This window comes from Nesoenas mayeri (genome assembly GCF_963082525.1).
Source record: "Nesoenas mayeri genome assembly, chromosome: 20".
Classification (NCBI taxonomy): Eukaryota; Metazoa; Chordata; class Aves; order Columbiformes; family Columbidae; genus Nesoenas; species Nesoenas mayeri.
The window spans coordinates 2,496,402-2,521,806 of record NC_137569.1 but is presented as its reverse complement, the minus strand read 5'-3'; the positions used below and the strand labels follow the sequence as shown (position 1 = coordinate 2,521,806).

Below are 25,405 nucleotides of genomic sequence, written 5' to 3'. Positions count from 1 at the left end.
CTACCCAGATACAAGACTCTACACTTGCCCTTGTTCTATTTCATTAAATTTTTCCCCGCCCAACTCTCCAGCCTGTCCAGGTCTCTGGATGGCAGCACAGTTCCCTGTTTAACCACGCAGGTCTCCTGGCTCCCTTCCTTGACTTCCTACGTGTCAGGATGCTCTGATCTTGTGCCCGGTAGAAACAGTCCGTGAACACTAACCAACTATCTTGGACCCCTTTACCTTCAAGCAGCCTTGCCCATGGGATTTCCCCCAGCAATTGCCTGAAAAGGCCAAAGTTTGCTCTGCTGAAGTCCAGGGTTGCAATTCTGCTTGCTATCCTGCTCCTGCCACAGGAGATCCTGAACTCCACCATCTCATGGTCGCTGCAACCAAGGCAGCCCTCAGCCTTTACCGCTTCAACCAGACCCTCCTTGTTAGTGAGGATGAGGTCCAGCAGGGCATCATACTCTTTTAATTATTTCCATAAAAAAGATCCATCATAGAACAGCCTTCTGTTTGTTTATGTGTATATTTATTTGAACTGCACTTTTGCAAAATAGCTGCCTGATTGTTTCTAGTATTTTTCTCTTACTTTTATGAGGCTTAGCATTAGCAGTGAAGTCTTACTGGTATGGCATCATCTTGCAATTCTAGGTATTCTTTTTACCTCTGAAAATATGATCTGACTTAAAATTCAAAGATGAAAATGTTCTTTAAGGCCCTACACAGTAACTGCTTCAGTTATATTAATTGTTAGCGTGGTCAAGTGGTTGTCATTATTTCAAATAGCGTAATAGACTATGGACGATGGAAATATCAAGGTACAATTTGCATTGCAGTTTTCTGTGTGAGTACAAACCCAGCATTGCCACATATGTAACATATACCATATGTCAGCTGTTTCCTGCTTCGCCGTTGACAAGAGCCCCATTCATAACTCTTCTTTTTATCCTTTCGGTGAATAAGTAATGATTCAATAGAGAAGGCAGGATATTTGGAACGGGCTATTTAATGTGGCAGCACACCGTAATGAAATCTGCTGGTACTGGCAACTTGAGAGGGGAATGTAACAATTCCAGCATGGGTGTAACTTCATCTGCTTGGAGGGCCTGTTTATTTGGCACATCAGTGAACCTTTTATCCCCGTGAGTGACAGCTCCAGCAGGGTTACGTTCGCGGCCGTTCCAGCACGTATTGTAATATTTAATGGCGGACAAGGCTGAGTAGGACTGAGGGTAACACGAACTTGCTTTTCCCCAGGGCGGAGGCTGCAAGACAGCCTGATCCCCAGAACTGTGGTGTAACACACGGCATGACTTAGCGTTTGTTTATCATGGATAATCTTACTGATGACAATTAAAAGGGGAGGGAGGAGTATTTGAGTGGGCAACTACATGTTGTTACTTGCACTGTCACCTGAAATCCAAATACGAACTCTCTTACACTAGAAGAATTCATTATTTTTTATGGGAGATGTGTGTGGACGTGGTTACTCATGAGTTATTTTGTTTTCTGTGTGTGTTTTCACACTAATTATTACAATCTCACTACAGTTGTTCCAGTATTTTACATTATGAAAGATGTTGCTTCTCAAGAAGAAAAAAATTGGCTTTAAAAAATATTTTACAGGATTAGGTTCTGTTTAGAATTATTCCCTAGTTTGTCTTGTGTTTTCGTGGTTACCAGGTGGCCCATGATACAATGGCACGGCAGGTATTTTTCTAATGGAGAATATATGATGGAATCTGTTTCATCTGCAATCGGATTTCTTTAAACTGTCCAGATTCCTTCTGCTTGCTCTAAGGAAAAATTTACTTATTTTAATTTGAGAGTCTGATCTCAAGGTTTCTTCATTTAAGGTGCTGGACGCTTCTTGGTCTTTAACGGGAGTGTCCTTATGCTGAGGCTTAAATGTGAGACGTTTATTTGCATTACTCGCATATGTAAATACTCCACTGGGATAATGATTCTTTCTACAATTGAGTTATGATAAAGTTGTATCTGCTGATTGCTGGAAGTTTAAGATTTTCAGGCAGGAGGACATGGTGTGTATGCTTTTACATTTTTAAACTTTTTGTAGTTTGATATGCCAGCCTGGTGATTTAACAGGCTGTCTCGAGCTATCCTAGAGGGCATTTTCTAAATAGACCGTAAGCAGATTTAGCAAGTTCATCTTACCATGGGATTTTGTTAATCTGTTTTTGTTTTGGATTGCAGTCTTCTGGTCCTTGCACTGAATGTTCCTGTTCTTCTGGAAAAGAAACTGATAAAGATACTAGTAACGCAAAGAAGAAAGGAAGTGGAGATCAGTCGTTCATTCCTAAAATATATTTTGGAACGCGCACACACAAGCAAATATCCCAGATTACTAGAGAGTTGAAGAGAACAGCGTATTCCAGTGTCCCCATGACAATTCTTTCTAGCCGGGATTACACCTGTATTCACCCAGTGGTATCTAATAGTGGTAGTAACAGGAATGAAATGTGTGTAGAATTGCTGGAAGGAAAACATGTGAGTAATTTTGTTTCAGAAAAGGAGCATTCATCTAAACATATTATACTGGAGGGTAGTTGAACAGTTGCAATGATTAACGTTTTTGATTTCTTTATACTATGTTGGTTAAATGCCTCTAGAAATTTGGTTTAAATTAAATATTACTTGTTAGAAAATGTTGATACATGATATCAATTCTGAAAAAATATACGATGATAGGAGCACTATTACATTTATGAATGCTTGGTTAATGTTCTTACTAAGACTTAAATGTCTTTGGTTGTCTTTTTGGGAGAAGGAAGAAGTGTCCTTTATCCATGTACCTTTTTGGAACATGGATTTGCCTGTTTTCTTTCTGACATGATGTGGTTTTCATGACTGTCTTGACATAAAAAGTAGCTGTTAGAAATGCTCCCAGGAAATGAAGTCAAATGCACGTAACAACTTGACAATTTAGGCTTGCTTGTCTTTCATTATTTTTTGTAACCACTAACTATCTGTGTGCATTTGCTTTTAGGGCAAGTCCTGTCTTTACTATCACGGTGTTCATAAAGTCAGCGAGCACCATGGCCTGCAGTCTGCATGCAACATGTCTCAGGCCTGGGACATTGAAGATCTCGTGTGCCTGGGAAAGAAGCTTCGTGCTTGTCCGTATTTCGCAGCCAGAGAACTCATGGTGGGCGCAGATATTGTGTTTTGTCCTTATAATTATCTCCTGGACCCGCAGATACGGGAGAGTGTAAGTATGTTTGTTAGAAGACTACAATAACTGAAGTTAAGGGGAAGATAGAAACATAATGTTCAGTGGCTACAGTCCACTGAAATCCAATTTATATCCAAAATATGATCTACAGAATAACTCCTGGGTTAAACAATTGTTTTTTCTCTCTTCTTGAGCCCTGTCCCCCACCCCCAAAGTGAGTATTTCTGTAATCCAGGTAGCACTTCCACTGGTGTCATACTCTGGCAGATCAGCCACGTGTGTCTTTTCAGTCAGTGGAAATGAAACCTTTGCAAACGTCACAGTTGTTTGGTTTCTGGAGAGTATAGTAGGTTCAGTTTATATTCGTTCAGGCTGAGATAAGGCTTTCCCCCCCTCCCCACCCCAAACCCCCTGGTTATTTTCTAGGTTATAGAAATTGTATCAAAAAGCCATTGCTTACACTGTGATGCAAACTACGCACTTTTAAACAGGATCCTGTTAGTTGCTTTTTCATGCTACCGTCCTTCACTTTATTTTACTGGGATAATAATTTTCTTTTTTAGATGGATATTAACCTGAAAGGCCACGTAGTCATTTTAGACGAAGCCCATAATATTGAGGACTCTGCTCGGGAGTCAGTGAGCTATGGAGTTACAGAAAATCAACTGAGAGCTGCTCAAGAAGAGCTCGATTTCATGGTCAATAACAACATCAGGCAGATGGACCACGGGCCCCTCCGGGCTGTGTGCTACTCTTTGACAAAGTAAGGCGACTCTTTATAATTCCATTTTATCAACTCATATTTTTTTAAATTACATCAAGATTCCTTTTGCTGATGCAATTTTTTGGTTACTGTGTTGCATCAGATAAAATGCAACAGCCATCTACTTCAAACTGTGCAGTCACTGGTCCTTTCTTCAGTCGAGGAATCCAGAGGGGTTTCTTTTTTGAGGAATCTAATTCTCCTACTTTGGATACTTCAAATGTTAAATTTTAGTAAAATATGAGAGCAGCATGGCTAGAGGTTTGATTGCCTCAAGCTTTTTAACCTTATCAGAAAAACTAAGGTTGATTGTCTTGGCAAATCAGCCAACAGCAGAAAAGCCGTTGTTGGAAAGCACAAGACTGGGTGTAAATAGCCAGTAATCGGTAAAACGCTGTTGCATAGTGACATGGCTTTGCCAAACGCATGGGTAATTAGAAAAATCTAATTTCAGTTATAAAGATCCCGGGCCCTCATTCCAGAAAGCACTTAAGCATGGGCTTAGTGCCACAGAGGTGCTAAAATGACCCTTTGGAGGAATTTGAAGAGATGTCAGTAGAAGGATCCTGGCGAGCTTTTCTCATGAGGTGCGGATTTAGTGGGACAGAGTTCTGTGTTCGATGGAGGAGGATGTATCGACAGTGGGATTATTCTGATTGGGAGGGGAGGAGCAAATATACTTTCTCGAATCGAAGGCATGTTTGTAACATTTGTTAAGTCTTCCTGAAAATGTTGCATGCACCAATTTTCACTTCAAAAGTCGTAGATACCTTTCTGGGAATCAAACTGATTTTATTTATGCTTACTCAGAATCACAGAATGTTAGGGATTGGAAGGGACCTCAAAAGCTCATCCACTCCAATCCCCCCACCGGAGCAGGAACACCCAGATGAGGTTACACAAACAGGACAGGAAATCTGGAACTGAAATGGCCCCTAAGCCTTGTTGCTCTAGTTTCTGCTGGTGAGCTGGTTTTACAGGTAGATGTTTTGAGCGGTTACAGGAATGACAGCTGTCGTTCTGATGCCGGCAGCCGGGTGATGGAACAGACAGCTCCGGCATTTCCCGAGCGGGGCAGCCCGCCCGCTTTGCCAGGCGTGGGGAAGGGCTTGTAACTCTGCAGGGATGATGGAGGACACGTTCAGTTAGAGAAAATTTTCACTCTGCCACAAATGAGATGATCTGCATGTTTAGGTCACGCTTTCAGAAAGTCCTATCACATTTTGCATTATACATATGACCTGTTACAGAGTGGCATAGGGGAAAGGGACCTGGGGGTCCTGGTGGACAGCAGGGTGACCATGAGCCAGCACTGGACCCTTGTGGCCAGGAAGGCCAATGTCATCCTGGGGTGTATTAGAAGGGGGGTGGTCAGTAGGTCCAGAAAGGTTCTCCTGCCCCTCTGCTCTGCCCTGGGGAAACCACACCTGGAATATTGTGTCCAGTTGTGGCCCCTCAGTTCCAGCAGGACAGGGAACTGCTGGAGAGAGTCCAGCGCAGGGCAACAAAGATGCTGAAGGGAGTGGAGCATCTCCCGTGTGAGGAAAGGCTGAGGGAGCTGGAGCTCTGGAGCTGGACAAGAGGAGACTGAGGGGTGACCTCATTCATGTTTACAGATATCTAAAGGGTGAGTGTCAGGAGGATGGAGCCAGGCTCTTCTCGGTGACAACCAATGATAGGACAAGGGGTAACGGGTTCAAACTGGAACACAAAAGGTTCCACTTAAATTTGAGAAGAAACTTCTTCTCAGTGAGGGTGACAGACACTGGCCCAGGCTGCCCAGGGGGGTTGTGGAGTCTCCTTCTGTGCAGACATTCCAACCCGCCTGGACACCTTCCTGTGTAACCTCATCTGGGTGTTCCTGCTCCATGAGGGGATTGCACTGGATGAGCTTTCGAGGTCCCCTCCAACCCCTGACATCCTGTTATTCTGTGATACAGCAGAAATATTTCTTAAATAAACCTGACATGTTATGTCAGATAAAGAGATTCTATTTTAATCCTTTTTCTTTATTGTGAATATATTATATGATGATAAAATATGGATGTATAGGGGCAAGTTTTCCTCTCACTTCAATGGGCTGCATCAGGAGCTGTTATAGAAAAGTTGATTCAACAGTGAAAAACTGGCAGAAGGAAGAGCAGAATCTTCTACTTGCATGTAGTAACATTTCTCATCATCATAGAAGTCTGGTGTAGTTTTTGAGGTCTGTTTTATTTTGTACCTGCAAAGCATCTCTAAATCTCCAAAGGTAATGGTGAAATTATTTCTGATTTCTCTGTTTTACAGCTGGTTACGGGAGAGCTCTAGTCAACTGGTAGAAAGAGGGTATGAAACCTCCTGTAAGGTTTGGAGTGGAAAAGAAATGCTCCCTATTTTACACCAAATGGGAATCACTGGTATTACTTTTCCCATTTTACAGGTAATGTTGTATGCTATATAAATGAGTACCAGAGCGCATAATATTTGTATTAAAACATCTTAAAATGTACATAAGATAAATGCTAACAGGTCTTTTAATTTACTGCAATGCTGAAAAGCTGTCTGAAAATGATACTTGATGAAAACCAGCAGTAATCCACTTGGGCTACTGGAATTTGTGGAGAATCAAGGTTTTAAAGGGTCCAACTCATCGTGTACCATTATTTAAATTGAACCATCGAGTTGTGGGGGACAGGTGGGGGACAGACACATAGTTTTGTCTGTTCTATTCATCTGCATTTTTATTGACTGTTGAAATGTATTTACACTATTTTCAAGCTTATCTCTCTATGTAAGCCAAATATATTAAAAGTGTTACTTTTCCTTTCCAATTCTGTCTTCAGTTTGACTTTGTAGCTGTATCAGTTGAACTTTTCAAACTGTGCTGGTGATTTTGTATTAGCTTTGGTTCTGAGAAGATACTTAGAATGTTGTTTCTGTGCAATTTGTTTGCCTCTTGCAGAAACATCTTGCTACTGTTCTGGAAAAAGAAGAAAAAATATCAGTGCTTGGTAGAGAGGAACTTATTGAGATACCAGTTGTGAGCCCTGCCACTCAGATTGTGCTGAAAGGGTTATTCATGGTGCTTTTATTTCTTTTTAAAGATAATAGCAGGTCAGTGCAAATATATAGCCTGAGCTATGTGGTGGTTTTTAATTCAGCTGCTTTGCCAAACTGCCTCTTTCATTTGTGCAACACCTCGGTTGTGGTGTCTGGCTTCTGAGCAAAACTAACATTTCCAAAAGCTTTGGAAAATCTATTTATGTGGGAAGAATTTAAATACTACCTTTTTATATTCGTTCCCAAAGGAGTTCAAATATTGAAGAAGTTTATTTGAAGGTTAGGTGTACAGTTTCTTGCCAAGTTAAATATGCATGGGTTTTGTTTTTCTGCATAGCACTTATCACTTGTCTGTCTTGCTATCTTGACTACTAATGCCAGCAGTTACTAAAAATTTCAGATTCAAATCTTCTTGTTGAAGATTAATTATTGCAATTTTATACTTTCAGAAAAAAAAACAGCGAAACTTTATTTTTTTAATACTTAAATTGTAAATGCATTGTAGCAACACTGTCTTTGCCTTGTATGATCTTAATGCTTAGAGTTTGATTGCTTAATTGTAGTGTTTATCGATATTTCTATGTCCCTATATAGGTATGCAGATGACTACAGAGTTGCTCTACAGCAAACCTATGCCTGGATGAATGAAAACCAGCCTGATGTTTCAGAGACAAGCGCCTTGGTTACAAGGCCCAGGCATAAACGGAATTTGCGGCAGAAAACCATGGTCCACGTGCTTAATTTTTGGTGCTTGAATCCTGCTGTGGTAAGTTGAGCGTCGAGTAGGAGACCTGAAGTCATTTGAGTGACAACAAGTACATAAAAGATCTTACAGTGATCGTATTGGTTGTCTGAGTTTCTTCTTTTCTTTCTCCAACGTAGGCATTTTCAGACTTAAGTGATGTTAGAACAATTGTTCTGACATCTGGGACGCTCTCCCCAATGGATTCATTTTCTTCGGAACTTGGTGTGAAGTTTTCTATTCAGTTGGAGGCAAATCACATTATTCGGAACTCACAGGTGAACTTTTGCAGTGTTGCTGCCTCTCTGGAGGTGTCATGCTTACCATTGTAAAAGAAAGAATGACTGGTAAATAAAAACCATTACAAACCCATTCCATAAGTAAAGAGAAGTGTACAGAATGGACTATTGCTTGGATTGATACGATTGTACAGTAATTTCAAATGAAAAAAGGGGCAATTTTTAGGCACGTACTCCCCTAGAAAAGTCACGCTATTTGGTAATAGCCACCTTCTATCAGTTAGTGCACTTTCTCTCCTGTTTTTAAGTACTAAAATTAATTTGTTTCGAAATATCTGAGTATTTTCTCTCACACATAACATTTCATTGTTTGACATCATTTAATCCAGTTTGTATTGCCTATTTAGAATGAACTTTTTTCCCGTGAAATACGCCAGGTTTGGGTTGGCACCGTGGGAGCGGGCCCGAACCGGCGGAAGTTGTGCGCAACGTTCCAGCACACGGAGACCTTTGAGTTCCAGGATGAGGTGGGAGCTCTCCTGCTGTCCGTCTGTCAGACCGTCGGCCAAGGAATTCTCTGCTTTTTGCCGTCCTATAAGGTAAGGAAATCTTCATTCATATTTGTCCTTTAAAACCACACACACTCTACTTCAAAACGGACTATATAATCTGTTGCGCTCACATCAATGTATATAAATGTTTACAAAATAAATGTAATAACACATTGTGCTGGACCGCTCTCCGTCATCTTTGCCAAGTCTTGGGAAGCGACTGCCCAGGGAGGTTGTGGAGTCTCCTACTCCTAATGAAATAAACTTTATGTGTAGAACTCGGCAGCAAGAATGCCTTTGCATGTTCTTTGTGTTCTGTTTGAACGCACTATTCATACAGTTAATTTCTTCTTTCCTTGTTTCTCGTTCCATTTCACTGCCCTGAACATTCTAGTATGTTTTTCCCAGTCAGGTGGGAATTGCCCACTGGCATTGGCTGAAAGGAATCAAATTTCTCAATTTCAACCTATGTAATATCTAATTTCATTGTCAACAGATATCTAATTATGGTTAATCTGTACCTCACAGTAGTTCTGCTTTCTGCTCTATTAGCTCTTATTGTTATTTATGGTCAGCTCTGAGGAACAGGAATATAAACCTACAGTATAATTCTGTAATTCATGCCCATTTTTCTTGTGATGCTTGCAAGGGTGTGGCTTTTTCATTTTAAACCATCATTTATGATTTTAAAACATCCTCTCAACAAAACAAAAACCTCTCAAAAAACAAAACAAATCCTGCCAAATTAACAAAAAGCCCGGTAAATAGAAATCAAAGCTTCAGACCATTTGGCTGATCTCTAAGGTTTCTTAACAGGGAATACCTGAAAAAATGAAATAAACTGGATTTCTTATTTTTTACAAGACGTTCATGTTAGTTTTATTATTTAACAGAAAAGGCTGCAAAGTCAGAGGGTTTAGTCTTCACTGGGTGTGTGTAAAGAATCACAGTAGTCAGTGCAATTACTGACAGTAACCATTAGGTGACCACATTAGACCGGGTAATGTACAATCACTGAAAAAAGCAGATTACTGCCTACAGATTTATATAACCCGGCTCACAAGACTCTGCACTTATATGCAAAGTTAACAATCTGGAAATAAATCTTGCATTCAGTTTATTTAAGAATTGAAATGGGCGCATATTTCCATTTCCACTATCATGGTTATCCTTTTGCTAAAGTGTATCATGTTGAACAGTACGTGATGGTCAATCTTACGTATACAGACCTGACAAACATTTATGTTTTTATGAGAATAGTGAATCGGAATTGAAAGTATCGAGAGACTTTGTAATGACATTTAATAAAGCAGGAGGTTGCTGGGCAGCTCTGGGCCCCTTCCCCCTCGCTGCCCTTCTGCTTTGCTGAAAGGTCACTCGGCTCAACATGTCGAGTGTTTTTTTCCTTTGCGGGAACACTTCCACCCTCCCAGTGAAAGTATTGATAAATAGAAATTGCAGACAATTGAAGGGTGATATTTTAAAATCACATTCCCAATATGTTTCTATGGATGCCCTTTTTCATTCGGCTTCTTTTATTCTGGGCTGGGTTGCCTTTATGTCTGAGATTAATATGTTGAAAACACAGAATAATGTAAGCATAAGCATATTAGTACAGGGAAAACAAGGTCTTTTTCTTTCACCATCATACAGAATATTGCTGACCTGCACATTTGCATTTCAAAACTGATTTTCAGAGATTTTCATGGGGGAATTGCTAGGTCTTTTTAAAAAACTGCAACTCTTAAAGAAATAATTTAAGACATGTACCTCACTAAATTAACTGTTATGAGTTAAGCGGATTTTTTGAGGGCTCAACTTGTTTTGCAAATCGCTAATTATTTGCTGGGTAAACAGAGTTAATTTTATTTTTCTGCAAAACCTATTATTCACTTAGTTCAGGTAGCAAAGTCTGTGTTACTTTCCTTGTTTATATACAAGGAGAGTGCTAGAGACGGAAGTTGCATCACTGCGCATTCATTCACTTCAGTTCATCTTGAATTTCGTAGACTAGTTTCACTTTAATAGAACACAGGTGTATATTCTTTTTGTTGTAACAAGAGTAAATGAACATTTTTGGGCCTCAGTCTATGAGAATAAGAAGAATCACAGAATATCGGGGATTGGAAGGGACCTTGAAAGCTCATCCAGTGCAATCCCCCCATGGAGCAGGAACACCCAGATGAGGTTACACAGGAAGGTGTCCAGGCGGGTTGGAATGTCTGCAGAGAAGGAGACTCCACAACCCCCCTGGGCAGCCTGTTCCAGTGTCTGTCACGCTTACTGAGAAGAAGTTTCTTCTCAAATTCAAGTGGAACCTTTTGTGTTCCAGTTTGAACCCATTACCCCTTGTCCTATCATTGGTTGTCACCGGGAAGAGCCTGGCTCCATCCTCCTGACACTCACCCTTTGGAAGAGCGTCAGCCACTCCTCCCAGCTTGGTGTCATCAGCTAACTTGCTGATAGTGCTCTCTATTCCCTCATCCAAATCATTGAGGAATATATTGAATATGAATTGAAGGTGTTGCACCTGCCTCAGGAAGCAGAACTTGCAAACTCCGCCTGATCTAGGTTGTGATGAAGGATGCTGGGACCCTGGTGCCAGCACCCACGCAGGCTGTTATCTTCCTCTGTGCCCCTCCGTCCCCTGTTTTGTGGTTTGGTTTTTAATCAAAGCAGCTGTAGCAGAAGGAGCTCAGTGCAGTTTTGTACGAAAATTCTGCCACCTGGTTATCTCTGTGTGATTTGGAATTACTAGGTGTGAATGTGAAAAAGCAATAGTAGAGAAACTTGCCTTTATCTTAATCAGGTGTTGAATGAACATATTTTCATTGAAGACAGACTGTTTAAAAACTGCATATAGCAAATATCCGAGGTTAATAAAGCAATGGAGGAAAATACATGGATGAAAAGACAACTATGCATCAGATACTTGTCTCCACATTGGATAGGTGTCTGTTTATAGTATGAACAGCTGTGATGCCCTGTTTCATGAATGGGATAATTTACAATAACACGCAAACTTTTGTTGTCATTATTGGAGTTCTGGCGCATTGACTTTTTAAAAATAAGCTTAATCTTAACATTTACTAAATTGCAAACCTCGATCATTTTTAGGGCTGCTAACGCTGGTGATACTATGCAACAAAAATGCATTTATGTGAAAATCAGTAGCAACTCCAGCAAAAACGCTCTATAAAAGAGAATATCAGAAGGTGAAAAGATTACTCAGAAATCTAAGATGCTTTTAAACAAGATTAAGATAAGGACCATTAGGGTTCATGTCGCCGACCTGTCTGCATTAAGATATATCTTGCCTGGTGCCTCCGTCTTAGATGATTCATTCAATATGTGTCATATCAAAGTCAAGGTATCCAGCAAGGAGAAAAATGCTAATGGTTATAAATTTTAGTGCTAATCCATCATGATGAATTAACTGACCTTTCTTTAGTAGCTTTTTTACAAAATAAGCTTAGGACAATAGTGTTAATGTTGGTAGTTTGTTTTTTTGTGTGTGTGGTGTTTTGGTTTTGTTTTTTCCTATGAGACATTGCTGGTTAATTTGTATCTGCTAATTGTATTTCTTTTATATCTGCTGTCCTTGAAAGAGCTTTAACTTTTGAGGTCAAATAGCAGCTTTACTCTGTAGTTGCACAGTGTTGCTGTGTATTTTGCATTATACTGGGTTTAATTGTTTTGTAGAGGGAACTATCTTGGTAAAATGGGGAAATTTTCAAGATAAACAGCAAAGCAGTTACTATTTCTGTTTCATGAACCCCTTAGAAGTGGTGGAATTATCTAAATCTACCTTTAAAAAGCTGTCTGGACCGGAACATCTCTGGTGATGGTCAGGGCTCCTGTTCCACAGTCAAGATCAGCCAAAGCCGCAGTGAAGCTGCAGACAAGTGCTGTTCACCCTTCCATTGACAAACCATCTTGGCAGTATCGCACAACTTTAGGCAAGCAGGTCTTAATATTAATTAACTCTCTGAGAAGCGCAGAGCATGACAATAAATCTGACTTGCGCTGTTTTGAAACAGGCTGAGAATCTTCAGGTTCAAATAACTACTCAGTAGTAATTTTGAATAAACAGGAGGGACCTCAGTTTAACCTCTGACTGTTGCACGACGCAGCGAGTCTGCACTGGGTATGAGAGCAAGTCCTTGAATATACTGTCTGCTGGCCTGGACATAAATGTGCCACCCCTCTGTATGACAGCCTGAGGGAGGGATGCAGTTTCAGTATTAATTCAGAATGTCTGGCTCTTCTTGGTTTAAGACAGACCCCTTTTCTTACTGAGATTTGTATGAAGTCTGTGTCAGAGTGGCAGAAAATGAATTGGTCATAACTTGAAAAAAGAACAGAATATTTTCATTTCTAAAACTTTCCTGAAACACACTTTTGTAAATAAATTACAAGAAACCCATTTTTTTCCTGCCATCAATAAGAAAAAACAATGCTGCCTTCAGACAACTTTTACTTATTTAATAAATGACTTCAATAAATTTTCAAAAGATGGTAGTCTGTTTAGCCAGGCCTATTAAAAGCATTAAGATTTGAGCACTGGCTGTTAAAATGAGTAAATGGCAATATCACCAAGTTAAACAAATGCCAAAAAACATTTTCCAGAGTACTGGGATTGTAACAATACCATTAATGAGGGCAAAGAGGTTTTAATGCAATTTGCACATTCTAAAGTTTCAAAAAGAGGTTTTGAGTTAGTGCATTATTAATGTTCTGAACATCTGGAACTATGTAAGAGCCGCAGACATTGAGCAAGTGCAGGGTTTCCCCACCAGGTCTGATGCTGACTGATTTCCTCCCTAGCGAAAAGCTTGTTTTAAGACGTTTGAGACAGTAAAATGACAATATCCAGATAAGAGATAAACATTCCACTGTGTCTTTTTGGCTTGTAATGTGTATGGAGGAAAAATTGGAAACCATTAGGTTTGTGCAGTTAAAAGGCGAATCTGAAATTAAATAGGAAAATGGTGATTTGCACCGCAGATGGTTGCTCTGTGCTGCACTCGCACGGATTGCAGAACCCGTATGTGAGGAATTATCTAGTGGTGTCGGGTGGCTTCTATAAGATTACTTACGTTTACTGCTAGGTGTATTTAGGTATAATATGCAGGGATAAATGCTTTATCAAGAGCAATATTCTCCTTGATATTCCTGTTGACAGCTGTAAGAGCGCTTGGAGGAAGAGATTTACCCCTGCGTGTAAATATTTGCAGGATGTGGGGATCTGTTCACACTGAGGATGTTTTATGACAGAAATTTTCCTTTGAAGTTACATAAACGTTAACTTTCTGCGTAGTTTTAAGGTTAAATAACGTTATTTACGCTGCTCCATCTTTAAAATGCTACAGGAAATAGGATGTTTCAGTGTGTCATCTACTTTCAGTTGTTGTAACTATAGCTAACATCCAACATCACGTTCATTGGGGTGAAAAGAAAGGGGCCTTTAAACAGGCTGGCATATCAGGGGTAAGTTATGAAATAATTGTAAATTAATAATGATGCTCACTTTCTGCAGAGCGTTTGCTTGCTGCTCTCAAGGGATCAGCGTTCTCTTACTCCAGAAGCCGTATTGGTTTGAGCCGAACAACTGCAGCGGTGCTATTACAGTGTGTAAGGAACCCTAAAAACAAGATAAGACTTCAGGGAATAGAATTGTCATCCTTGCTATCTCTAATTATGTGCAAGTGCCTAACGATGAAAGTAGAGCAAAATGATGGCAGAGTAATTAGACAAATGTGAGAAACGCTTCGTGTCTCTTGCCACAGTAACAACGGTGCCGTGGCCCCGGGAAGGTGCTGGAGTTGGTTTTGGTGGCTGCGGGGGCTGAACTTGGGCTGGTGACACTGAACTGACCCGCTGGGCTTTTTCTTCTTTGAAAAGAAAGGCTTATTGCCAGATTCGTAGTAAAGCGATTTCTGTCTGATGGGTCAAGGAGAACGTTGGGCTGCATCAAAGAGAAAGTTTTGTCTTTGGGGGATGATAAGTGACAATCTGAATAGTGGCGCAATATTTGTTTTATTTCTTAAATAATATGACAGGATCTTAGATGACCGGTTATGGAGTAATTTTCCTGGTTTGGGGGAAATTAGAGACAATTCAAACATTAGATAATGCTTAAAGACCTTAGAGGAGATGAGCCAGCAGGTCGCTGCTCAACGGGGAGGTTCTTCCCCCTTTCCTTGTGATGGCTCTTGTGCTACTCTGAATTTTGTGTGGGCTGAGTCAGGTCTCTATTTGGACTCTATCAAAGGAACAAAGGAAAAGTTTCTAGCACCATTTTTATTTTTCCTTTTTCCTCCTGGTTAGTTTTCTTCTGGCCTTGTGAACTGCGTTGGCTCATCGGGGGGTCAGAGACGTGTCAGAGCTCAAGGGAAGAGCTGGTATTGCACACTCAAGGAAAGGAGCACGATCATCCCTTTTACTGCTGGAGCTCGGTTTCAGAGATGAAACATTGCTGTGCTTTTTTAAAACACATTTTTCAGTGATTGCCCTTAATAAGAGAATCTATAAAGCCACTCGTTTGGAAATTCTGATCTTTTTATGAGATACAGTTCTATTATGAAGTTGTTAGCATGAAATGGCAGCGTTGTTAACTGCGTGTTAACCAAATAAACCGGAGAGTTAACTCAGGTGAATATTCTGGGTGAGTGGAAATTTGGGTGAAGTGATACGAAAGGAATGAACTGTTCTGACTTCTCGTTCCGTGGAAACCCGCAGAACCGTGGGGCCGGCGGAGCCGTTTGCTGTTTGTACGTCGTGCTCAGTGCAATGGGACAATTTACACACGGTCACCCTTGAGTACACAACGCTCGTCGTGACCAAGTGCTGCGACGGGTCAGTGCTGTTGGCTCAGGGGAAATTTCTAGGTGTTAGTTGGGTCCTACCTTATCTTTTTGAATTACTGCCTGCAGAGAGTGAACAAATCCCCTTTCCGTGGCTTACTGAACTGCAGTGACCAGCAAGGGACTTGCAATTATTCAAGTGCCCTGTGGCACTTGCTTTCTACATAGAGCAGAGATACTTTCTGATAGCATCTGCACATCAGAGAAAGTAGAATCCGTAGCGACAGTCTGTGGCAGATTATTGGGTATTATGTCTAAAAAAATTATATGCCATACTGGTAGATGAGTGTTTTGCCTGTGAATTTCACACCCTGAGAGCTGTGCAGTTGAATATTTTATTATGCTGTTAGTTTAAATACCCTGAGCATACAGCATGAGGAAAATAAACTAAAAATCTATTATTGTTTCTCACTTCCGAGCTCTGACTTGTCAAAGTGTTGCAAGCTGAATTGTTGTATCTAGTTAACACATGCTCCCATTTCCGTTTGTAATTAACACTTTCTGCTTGCATATTTTTCCTACCATTTAAGTAGTGATTGTATTGAACATGAGTTTTCACAGTCCCGAAGTTTGCACTCTGTGAGTGATAGAGTCCAAATAGTAAATAACAGTTACACTCAACATGGTTTTTTCCTCAAGAGCTTTTTCTTTCAAACTGTATAGTATGTGTGGTGAAGGTACATCAAGTGTATACAGTTGGGAGACAGAGAACTGTTCCAATTCGTTTTTATCATTCATGCTCTTCTATCTACAGAACCCAATCTCATCTCTCATTTGTTATAGAAATGTTGGATACTTAGTGAACTTTAGCAGATTGCTTTAAAATTTTCTTTCAGGAAAGTCATGGAATAGTTTCCTGCTGCGTAAGATTAATTGCTTAGTGTTCCCTCCTTAATTGCTGCCGACTCAAGTGCATGTTTCTAAATCAGTGGCCTAGGTGAGGGTCATCGTTTGTGTTGTCGTGATTGCAGAAAGTTTTATGCCTTTGCATTACTGTGTTTTAACATTTGCTTCGTTCTTTGACTCGAGTCTGGAATTGTACTGATTTTTCTGTTCAGTGGTACTACTTCCCAGATGAGAGGTTTTACACGTCTCCAAGAATCAGAGCTGATAGTGTTGCCTGCTATCATAATTGATCGCTAAGTACCTATTCAGAGCTAAACATGATGCATAAAATACATGGTTGTTGCTGAGAAACTGTCTTAGTTCGTTGATGTGCAGTGATTTCACAGAATCACAGAATGTCAGGGATTGGAAGGGACCTGGAAAGCTCATCCAGTGCAATCCCCCCATGGAGCAGGAACACCCAGATGAGGTTACACAGGAAGGTGTCCAGGCGGGTCTTGAATGCCTCCAGAGTAGGAGACTCCACAACCCCCCTGGGCAGCCTGGGCCAGTGTCTGTCACCCTCACTGAGAAGAAGCTTCTTCTAAAATTTAAATGGAGCGTCTTGTGTTCCAGTTTGAACCCATTGCCCCTTGTCCTATCATTGGTTGTCACCGAGAAGAGCCTGGCTCCATCCTCCTGACACTCACCCTTTAGATACCTGTAAACATGAATGAGGTCACCCCTCAGTGTCCTCTTGTCCAGCTCCAGAGCCCCAGCTCCCTCAGCCTTTCCTCACACGGGAGATGTTCCACTGTAAAATGCCTTCCATAAATTAAAAAATATTTTCTCTGTTATTTTTAATAGAAGACAAAAAGCTAAAACTTGTTACTCCTCCCCTCCTGGAACTTGGGTTGTGACTGGTGAAGAGGACAACAGCGCAGGATGCAGATTTCAGTCGTGAACACTTCATAATTTTGGATTTGATTCCAGACCACCATCTAAATACTTTCTAAAGTCTTTCTTTTCTTCTGGAGAGCTTTCTGTGCATGCAGGATTGTGCTCTCGCTGGAACGTGGAAGCGTAATGATAGCCTGGGGTGAATGTACAAGCGGTTCTTGTAACACAGAAAGCTGTTGTCTTGGTTAATTTTAAAACCACAAAAGAAAGCCTGTTTTGAACCAGGTTGTTTAGAAACAGCTGCAGTGGAGCTTGAAGACTAAATACTTCAAAGGCTATCCCGATTTTCCGGTAAAACGTTGGGTTTTTTGGGAAAAGATTTTATATAAAAAAGCTGCTTTAACTGTAGAAGCAACATATTAACCGTGTTATTCTAGAGTCTTTGGCGTGCAAAACATTTCATTTTTCATTACTGTTGTCGCCGTTCACATATTCCATTATTTAAGGAGGTTATTGAAAAATTGATGGTATGTTGGTACCAGAGAGACATCCTGTAGGCTGCAGTGTTGATTTATGGCACATGGAACACAGTTCAGTGCTTCAGTTTCCTGCTGGTGAGCGGCACTTTGTCATCGTCCCTAAAGAAAAATCATACCAGTGAAATCCCCTGTGTTTCCCCCAAGTGGAGTGATGCATACTTTTTCTTTGAAAATGATGATGAATTATTCACCTTTGATTGTGCTGGAGTGTGCACACGGTGATCAGAATCTTGTTCATAATACAGAGTTTTTCACCATGTTCGGGGTTTAGTTTTATTATGTAGTTGTTGCATGGGAGCTTGTATCTTAATTTTTTTCCCCTTCTTTTTTCCTTGCCCACAGTGTGTCTGCCAGGCTGGTGGGGACTAGCACAGATTTTACCCCCGTTCCCTAGCATATGGAGGTATCTCAACACATGAACTTTGGACCTAAATGTTTGTTTTCCTTTCACGTTTGTTTAAATGTTTTCTTGAAAAAAATCAGTACTTCTAAACTTCAAAAGACACTTTTTCCACACGACTTCTTGAAAATCAGACGCCTACATTGTTTTAGAGTTTTATTCTTCAAGGTGATTTTCTATTGCGAAGGAATTAGAAAAGAGATCTAAGTGAAAAATCTCTTGAAATAGCACATGTAGGAGTGATATGGATTTCCGATTGAAGGCGGCTTTCTCCTGGGAGCTGTGGTGAGGAAAGACCCCGTGATCCAGACCACCTGTTAGGAAAATGAAAAGCCTGTGTGATCTTTCTTCATAACCGTGGAAATATAAGATGTCAGAATAAATGTGTGACTCAGGTCAAGGTCCCTTCGCACCCCCCTGGATTCCATCTCTAGACATGAAAAAAAACCTGCAGCTTTTCTTCTAGAAGGTAATAACCTGCTGAGCAGCGATCAGCCTCAGCACTTCGGGTTGAATTTTGGAATCATGACTATCTGTGCAAGCTTCAGTTTTTAAAAGACACTTTGCATTTAAATACTTTTGCTTTAAATATATGCACTTTTAGTTTACACACTTGATGAGATTTCGCTGTAATAGGTGGTCAGGGTTAGCAGTTGAATACATATGAGAAAATCTTCCTCATCAGCTAAAAAGGAGAGAGGTTCTGAGTCGGTGTTTTCCTTTGGAAGTTGTACTTAGGTGAGCATCCGTTCTGGGCTCATTCCTTCCCAGCGTCGACTTGTATTTCAGGACTTTTCTAAAGTCTTTCCACATTAAAATTCCTCTCTGTTGCCTGGTCTTCATATTCCTTCCAACAAAGCAATCAAAGTCGGAACCCTATCATGTTTCCCGTATTCTTTAATTATTGCTTTCACAATAGAATGCTGTTTCCTGATGGCAGAAAAATGGTGAATAATAGTTTTTAATATCTATTTTTCTGGTTTGCAGTTCTGGCACATTTCATTACAGAGTCTCTGTGACACTTTGGGAAAGGAAATCAGACAGAAACCGATCTGGAGTTAGTGCCCCGTAAACCAGGTCTGGCTCAAAAGAACGTTTCTTGGCGTTGCTGGTCCCAGCCCCACGATGATAATAAATACTTGGGGAAACGTGCAGTAGGAAAGAGGCGTAGCCGCTCCTCGATAAGAATAGCATCTTTGTGTGGCCTGTTTCCATTCAAATGCTGCGTTAAATCGGCTTATTTTTGGTACGTAAAGAAAAGATTACCTGTGCATATGTATTTATATGGATATTTGATCTTTTCCTCCAGTTTCCCATTAACAGTGGGAAATTAACATTCTGGTTTGAAAGTAGATTTTACTTAACAAATGAAAAAAATTGGGCAGAGGTATATTCATACTCTCAGTGAAGCTGGTTATCATTAGAAATGGAGAAAATGCATTTTGAAGCTTAAGATAATTTTTTGTGAATAGATAGGTTAGTATTTTGTATGAGCTTAGTCATTCAAAAGAATGAATTTTAAATACCTCCTTGTGTTACGTTGGTTACCTCCCATAAACACAAAGAGGTTTCTATGAATCAGTCTGTTGCTTAACCTTTCATGAAAATCTAATTGAGTGCGAACAACTGCTTAAATAATTCAATGGACTAAGTTATTCTTGGCTGGTATAATCCCAGCCTAGTGCAGTGCAAATGTCTGGGTGTCAAGCAAAATGGAGGGCTTTTCTTTTTTGGTGAGGAATGCGATTAAGCTTGGTGTCATCAGCAAACTTGCTGCTAGTACACTCTATTCCCTCGTCCAAATCGTTGATGAATATATTGAATAATACCGGCCCCAGCACTGCCCCCTGCGGCACTGCACTGGATACAGGACTCCAACTGGACTGTGCCCCATTGACCACAACTCTCTGGCTTCTTCCCTTCAGCCAGTTCGCAGTCACCTCACTACCCGCTCATCTTGTTATGTCTTCATCAAAGTCAATGAGGTTGGTCAAGCACGACTTCACCTTCGTGAAGCCATGTTGACTGCCCCTGATGACCCTCTTATCCCTGATACACCTTGAGATGGCACCAAGGAGAAGTCGTTCCATCAGTTTCCCAGGGATGGAGGTGATGCTGACCGATCTAGAGTTACCCGGGTCCTCCTTCCTGCCCTTTGTGAAGACTGCAGTGACAAGTTTGCAGAAGGATCTGTCAGTGTATAGATTTTGTTGGTTTTTTACTGAAAGGAAGAGAGGAAGCAGCTGATGCAAGTGAAGTTTCCTGTGATATATAAAGCAATCCATACCGTGTTTTTGTTGGCAGTCCAAATGCTGGGAAGCATTCTGTAGTAAGACAAGCAAACTGCTTTTCTTCTTGACGTTCTCTCTGAATTGAAGAGTCTTCAGTTGAGGTAGAGAAAAAAAGCCTCTTATTTGTTTGTTTTTGACACCTGAATGAAAAAGCAACTCATTGGGTTTTGGCACCTGTTTTACACGCCATAGCTGGAAGTGATCATAAGAAAAAAACCAAAACACACGACTATGTAACTTTAGCCTTGAAACTAAAGGGACAATTCTGGTATTATGAGATTTTAGCTGCTTCTAAAACTGACACCACCTGTTCCTCCCTCCATTTCACATAAATGTAGAAATTTGGTGTCTGTGTGTAGATGTGCATTAATGGGCTGATACTTGAGAGCTCATGCAAGCGTGTGTCATTATAGCAACACTGTACATCTCTGCGTGTCGCTTTTATGTGTTGTGTGTTGGATCATAACCCTGTTTTCTGCAAGCGACAGTCCCACGTGCAGCTGAGCCCTCTCGGTTCCACCAAAACTGTGTCTCGTGGAGCTGCTGCCCCGCTGGGCTGGCTGGAGGGGCACTTTCCATTGCTGAAGTTTTGTGCTGACTGCGTGTAGAACTTCTATTTGACCCTTCAAACACGTTTCCAGCCCACTGGAGACACGCTCTGATTTGAAGCAGTGCTTATTCAAAAAGAAAATTCTGGTAGCAAACACATGAAGAGCTCTGCATGGGAAAAGGCTTTTAGATCAATGTTAGTCCCCTGGGAATCTCTGACTTTTTGCACTAGCAGTGGTGACAATACTGTGATTTTTATTAAGAAAAACCTAATGGCTGTTTCCTTTCTCCCCCCAGTTACCCTTCATATCTGAATAACAACAAAAGGTGGAACTTCATATCATTAAAAAATATGTTACTTAGAAATAAGATGAAAAAACTACCCAGGTTTGGAGAAGTGCTTTTTTTAGTGTATAATGGCAGACTTTTAAGGGGGTTACAAGGTATTTGTGTAGAATTTGTACACCTGGAAATATGTTTTGTTCAGTTATCATTATACGAATGTATGGGTAACAAGACAGCATATTGTTTTAAAAGTGCACAAGAATATACAATACAATTGTAACTGATAGTTGTAATTATATAGTCAATAGTTGTTAAACTAGCCAGTAAACCAGAGTTATTTTACTCTGTCAGGTGCTGCTTAGATCATTATCCTTTTTCTCCTGTACTTCTCTTGAACATCCTCTCATATTTTTAAGTGTTCCATTGCTTCCCCAAGCACTTTTTGATGGAGGGATTATTTCTGTGATGCTTTTTTACTCTACTGGCAAGATGCAATCCATTCATTACATGAATCAATGCTGAAATGTTTAAGGAATAGTCTATGTAAAGAAATTTAGTAGCAGGTGCTTATAGAAGAACAAGATCTAGGGAACTGTAAACCAGAAAACCTCATTGTGTTTTGGTGTTATGTGTTAGACCTTCTCTCATTTCAGGTATTCGCTACTTCAAACATCACTGTCCGGAGGTAGTGAATACTGCGGAAAAAGGGCAAGTTAACTTCTCAACTGCATTAAGATGCTGGAAATTACAATGAAGTTGCCTTAGGGTAAAATACATTAAACAAATCTTTGGTCTTGTTCCATGACATGGGAAATGCCTAATGCAATTTTTGGCACCGTATAAGATGAAACGGCGAGTGGAGAGGGGCAAAGCTTTTCCTTCGTGGGCCCAGGGTGAGAGGGTTTTGCTGAAGAGTGGGACATAATGGCAAGAGATTTTGAGAAAAGAGTTTTCCCCCCCATTCCCAGACTTCAGAAGCTGCCTAAAAAGGGGGATGCTGACAAAAACAAATGGTGAATCTAAATACTGAGCTCATGGTTTCTTACAGCTAAGCTGAGAAGAGGAGACTGGGGGGTGACCTCAGTAATGTTTACAGATACATAAAGGGTGAGTGTCAGGAGGATGGAGCCAGGCTCTTCTCGATGACAACCAATGGCAGGACAAGGGGTAATGGGTTCAAACTGGAACACAAAAGGTTCCACTTAAATTTGAGAAGAAACTTCTTCTCAGTGAGGGTGACAGACACAGGAACAGGCTGCCCAGGGGCATTGTAGAGTCTTCCACTTGTGGACGTTCAAAATGCGCCTGAACACCTTCCTGTGTAACCTCATCTGGGTGTTCCTGCTCCATGGGGGGATTGCACTGGATGAGCTTTCCAGGTCCCTTCCAACCCCTGACATTCTGTGATTCTGTGAGATCGGAGTTCACAGGTGTCTTTGAATCGCAGCAAGGTAAAAAAGAAAGAAGCTACCCAAGTAAACATCCTTCAGTGCATGGGGAGATGACAGCTGCTTTCTAACAAGATTTTCTGCTCTCCTGGAGGAAGACCATTTGTTAATAAACCATTTGAGAATCCATTTTTAAGGGATTTAATAAAATATACACGTACTACCTTCCACTGCAGGAACTATTATTCCCTTGGGTAGGAGAAGTGACTGGCTGTGGGCATTAATGGTCGCTTCCTGTGATTCCTGGCATTATCTTGCTCCCATTTGCACTTTTTCAACATGAAGTGAAATAATTTTTTATGAGAATCCTGCACTTGATTCCTGGCTCTTATGAGGCATGTATGTGTTCTATATTTTATTTATTTGTATTCAGTCATGTCCATAATTCTTGTTGTTTTAGTGGCCATGTCTATAGCACTGGTATTGTGTGTTTGTTCATTCTTTCCTGGGTACCAGAAAGTTTCCATATCCAGCAAATTCCATTAAATGGAAGAGGTAATAGCATTTGTGTGAATTAAATGAATTGTTGTTCCGTTCTTGCCAAAGATTTTTGTGAATAATTCATCCATTTCCATCAAAAACTGGGGATTTCCTATTGTGATTGTTGCTGTCAATCAAACAAGAAGCCTCAGCCTATTATGGTCTAATAGATGCCTGGAGGGCCTGGGTAACCCACAAAAGAGAAAAGAGGAAGGTTTTCTATTGCCATCTTTGCAACTTTGAATGTAAGTTTCTAGTTTGAATGGCATTCTTCTTGCTTGAGGAATACCAGAAGATGCTCTTTAGTGACCACTCTCATAGATTTAGGAAGCTTTGCCTTGATAACTCAAAAATCTGCACTATTTCTAATTGTAAACATGACAGGTACTAGTTCTGCTGCAGTGTTGCGTCGCTGTGCAATGGTGTATGGTAGGGAAACTGGTATTCAGAAGTACAAAAACTGAATAATGTGGCTTTACTGCAGTAAGTGTCTGTGTGCTTTATTTGAACAGTTCAATGTTAAGCTCTTCTTGGTTTTTCTGTTCGTTTTCAGCTGTTGGACAAATTAAAAGATCGCTGGATGCACACGGGGTTATGGAGGAACCTGGAGCTGGTTAAAACAGTCATTGCTGAGCCTCAAGGAGGGGCAAAGAGTGACTTCGATGAACTGCTGAAAATATACTACGATGCAATAAAATGTAAAGGAGAAAGAGGTATGTTCTTCACACATGCGAAATAGCTGATATAGGCTCTTCAAGCTTAAAAAAAAGGTTTTCTTTAAGTGCGTAACAATTAGAATAAGGTCTGGATAAGTAGTTAAATTAACCTCAATAAGTTATTATGATAAGTTTGGAAGATTAATTGCTATTTACGCTGTTGTGTGAGGATATAGTGAACTACAGGATGATGCATCATCCTAATAGTGGTATTCAGGAGGCAGAGAGCTGTGTGAGGACGTGCAGTTGTGCGGCCAGCAGAGCGCAGAGTCGCTTTGCAAAGGATCAGGCTTACAATGCATTGCATAACTGTGATTTACCATTTTATATTAGGGACACTATAGGATTTATCCTGAAAATACTTAAATATTAGTATAAAGAATAAAGAATGATAGTATGTCAAATGTGAAGTAGGACGATTTTTGGAGTGCAAAATTTAAGGTTTAAAATTTTGTTGTAAGTACATACGGTTCTTGCATAATTAAGCACCAATATATTATGTAGTGTAAAATTATTTTGCTAGTTGATATTCAAAATCACAATAGTATTGATCTCATCCCTCTAATGGAGTCAATATTTTAATATCCACTCACCTTTTCCAGACCGATACACGGTGTATTATGCTATATTATGTGTAGCTCTTTAAAGATGTTGGTGAAACTTGCCCTGGGTATGATTTGTATGTTCCTCTCTGCCCTGTTGAAGATGGAGCGCTCCTCATAGCCGTATGCAGAGGAAAAGTCAGCGAAGGCTTGGATTTCTGTGATGAGAACGCCCGTGCGGTTATAACCATTGGTATTCCATTTCCAAATGTGAAAGACCTGCAGGTAGGTTATCAACACCTGCTGCCTCATGCGATGTTCTTTCAGGGCTTGCACAACTTTCTTGAAGCACCTATTCAGCCACAACATGTTTTGTCTTCCTAAAATATAACACACCCTACGTCAGTATAAAAACATTTACATTCAAATAATACTTCACACTTTTTCTAGAGCTAGAAAAGCTTTGTTTTAGAAGCGTATGCTGAAATGACCTTTTGGAAATACTTGGTCTGTAGTATGGCTGGAAATCTTGCAATTTACTCCAAATTATTTCTAGAAACTCAGGAGTTTGCGTTCTAAATAATACAAAATTAAATGAAAAAGAATGTGTCAAGAGTGAGTTATGTTCATAGTGGATTATATTCCTTAAGGTTAAAGTAGTCTATTTGATTTTACCTTGACTTCAACCAAATATGTAATATAATAGAATCACAGGCAGTACATCCCATTACTGATAACTAAATTCCAAAAGAATCAGTGTTGTGTTGAGCTATTGTTTTAATTAGACTGAAGAAAACCTCTAAATTTTTAAGTAGGGACAGGGACGCTAGCTGCCAAATTGCAAGCAGCTGAAGGTTTGAGGATATATATTTAGCTATGGTAATGCACAAAGCACTGCCGTGATCAATTCTAGATGAGAGAAGGGCAGGCACCGGTCTCTGAGCGTCAGACCTGAGGAGCTGGCTGATGCACGGCACTGCTCCTACAATAATGCTTGGGGAAATTGGTTCTATTGTGAACGTGTCTTTTGCTCAAGAGCTTGGATC

At 40.4% G+C, this 25,405-nt stretch overlaps 1 protein-coding gene across 1 annotated transcript in view; it reads left to right on the top strand.

Moving 5' to 3' along the window:
* BRIP1 (BRCA1 interacting DNA helicase 1) overlaps nt 1-25,405 on the top strand; it is a 44,799-nt gene that overhangs the window by 6,963 nt on the left and 12,431 nt on the right. Inside the window, exons 7-16 of the mRNA XM_080357212.1 lie at nt 2,203-2,496; nt 2,996-3,217; nt 3,745-3,944; nt 6,234-6,366; nt 6,889-7,040; nt 7,581-7,752; nt 7,869-8,006; nt 8,405-8,566; nt 23,655-23,814; nt 24,523-24,644. Of these exons, the coding sequence (XP_080213338.1) occupies nt 2,203-2,496; nt 2,996-3,217; nt 3,745-3,944; nt 6,234-6,366; nt 6,889-7,040; nt 7,581-7,752; nt 7,869-8,006; nt 8,405-8,566; nt 23,655-23,814; nt 24,523-24,644 (1,755 nt within the window). The remainder of the gene's footprint in view (nt 1-2,202; nt 2,497-2,995; nt 3,218-3,744; nt 3,945-6,233; nt 6,367-6,888; nt 7,041-7,580; nt 7,753-7,868; nt 8,007-8,404; nt 8,567-23,654; nt 23,815-24,522; nt 24,645-25,405) is intronic.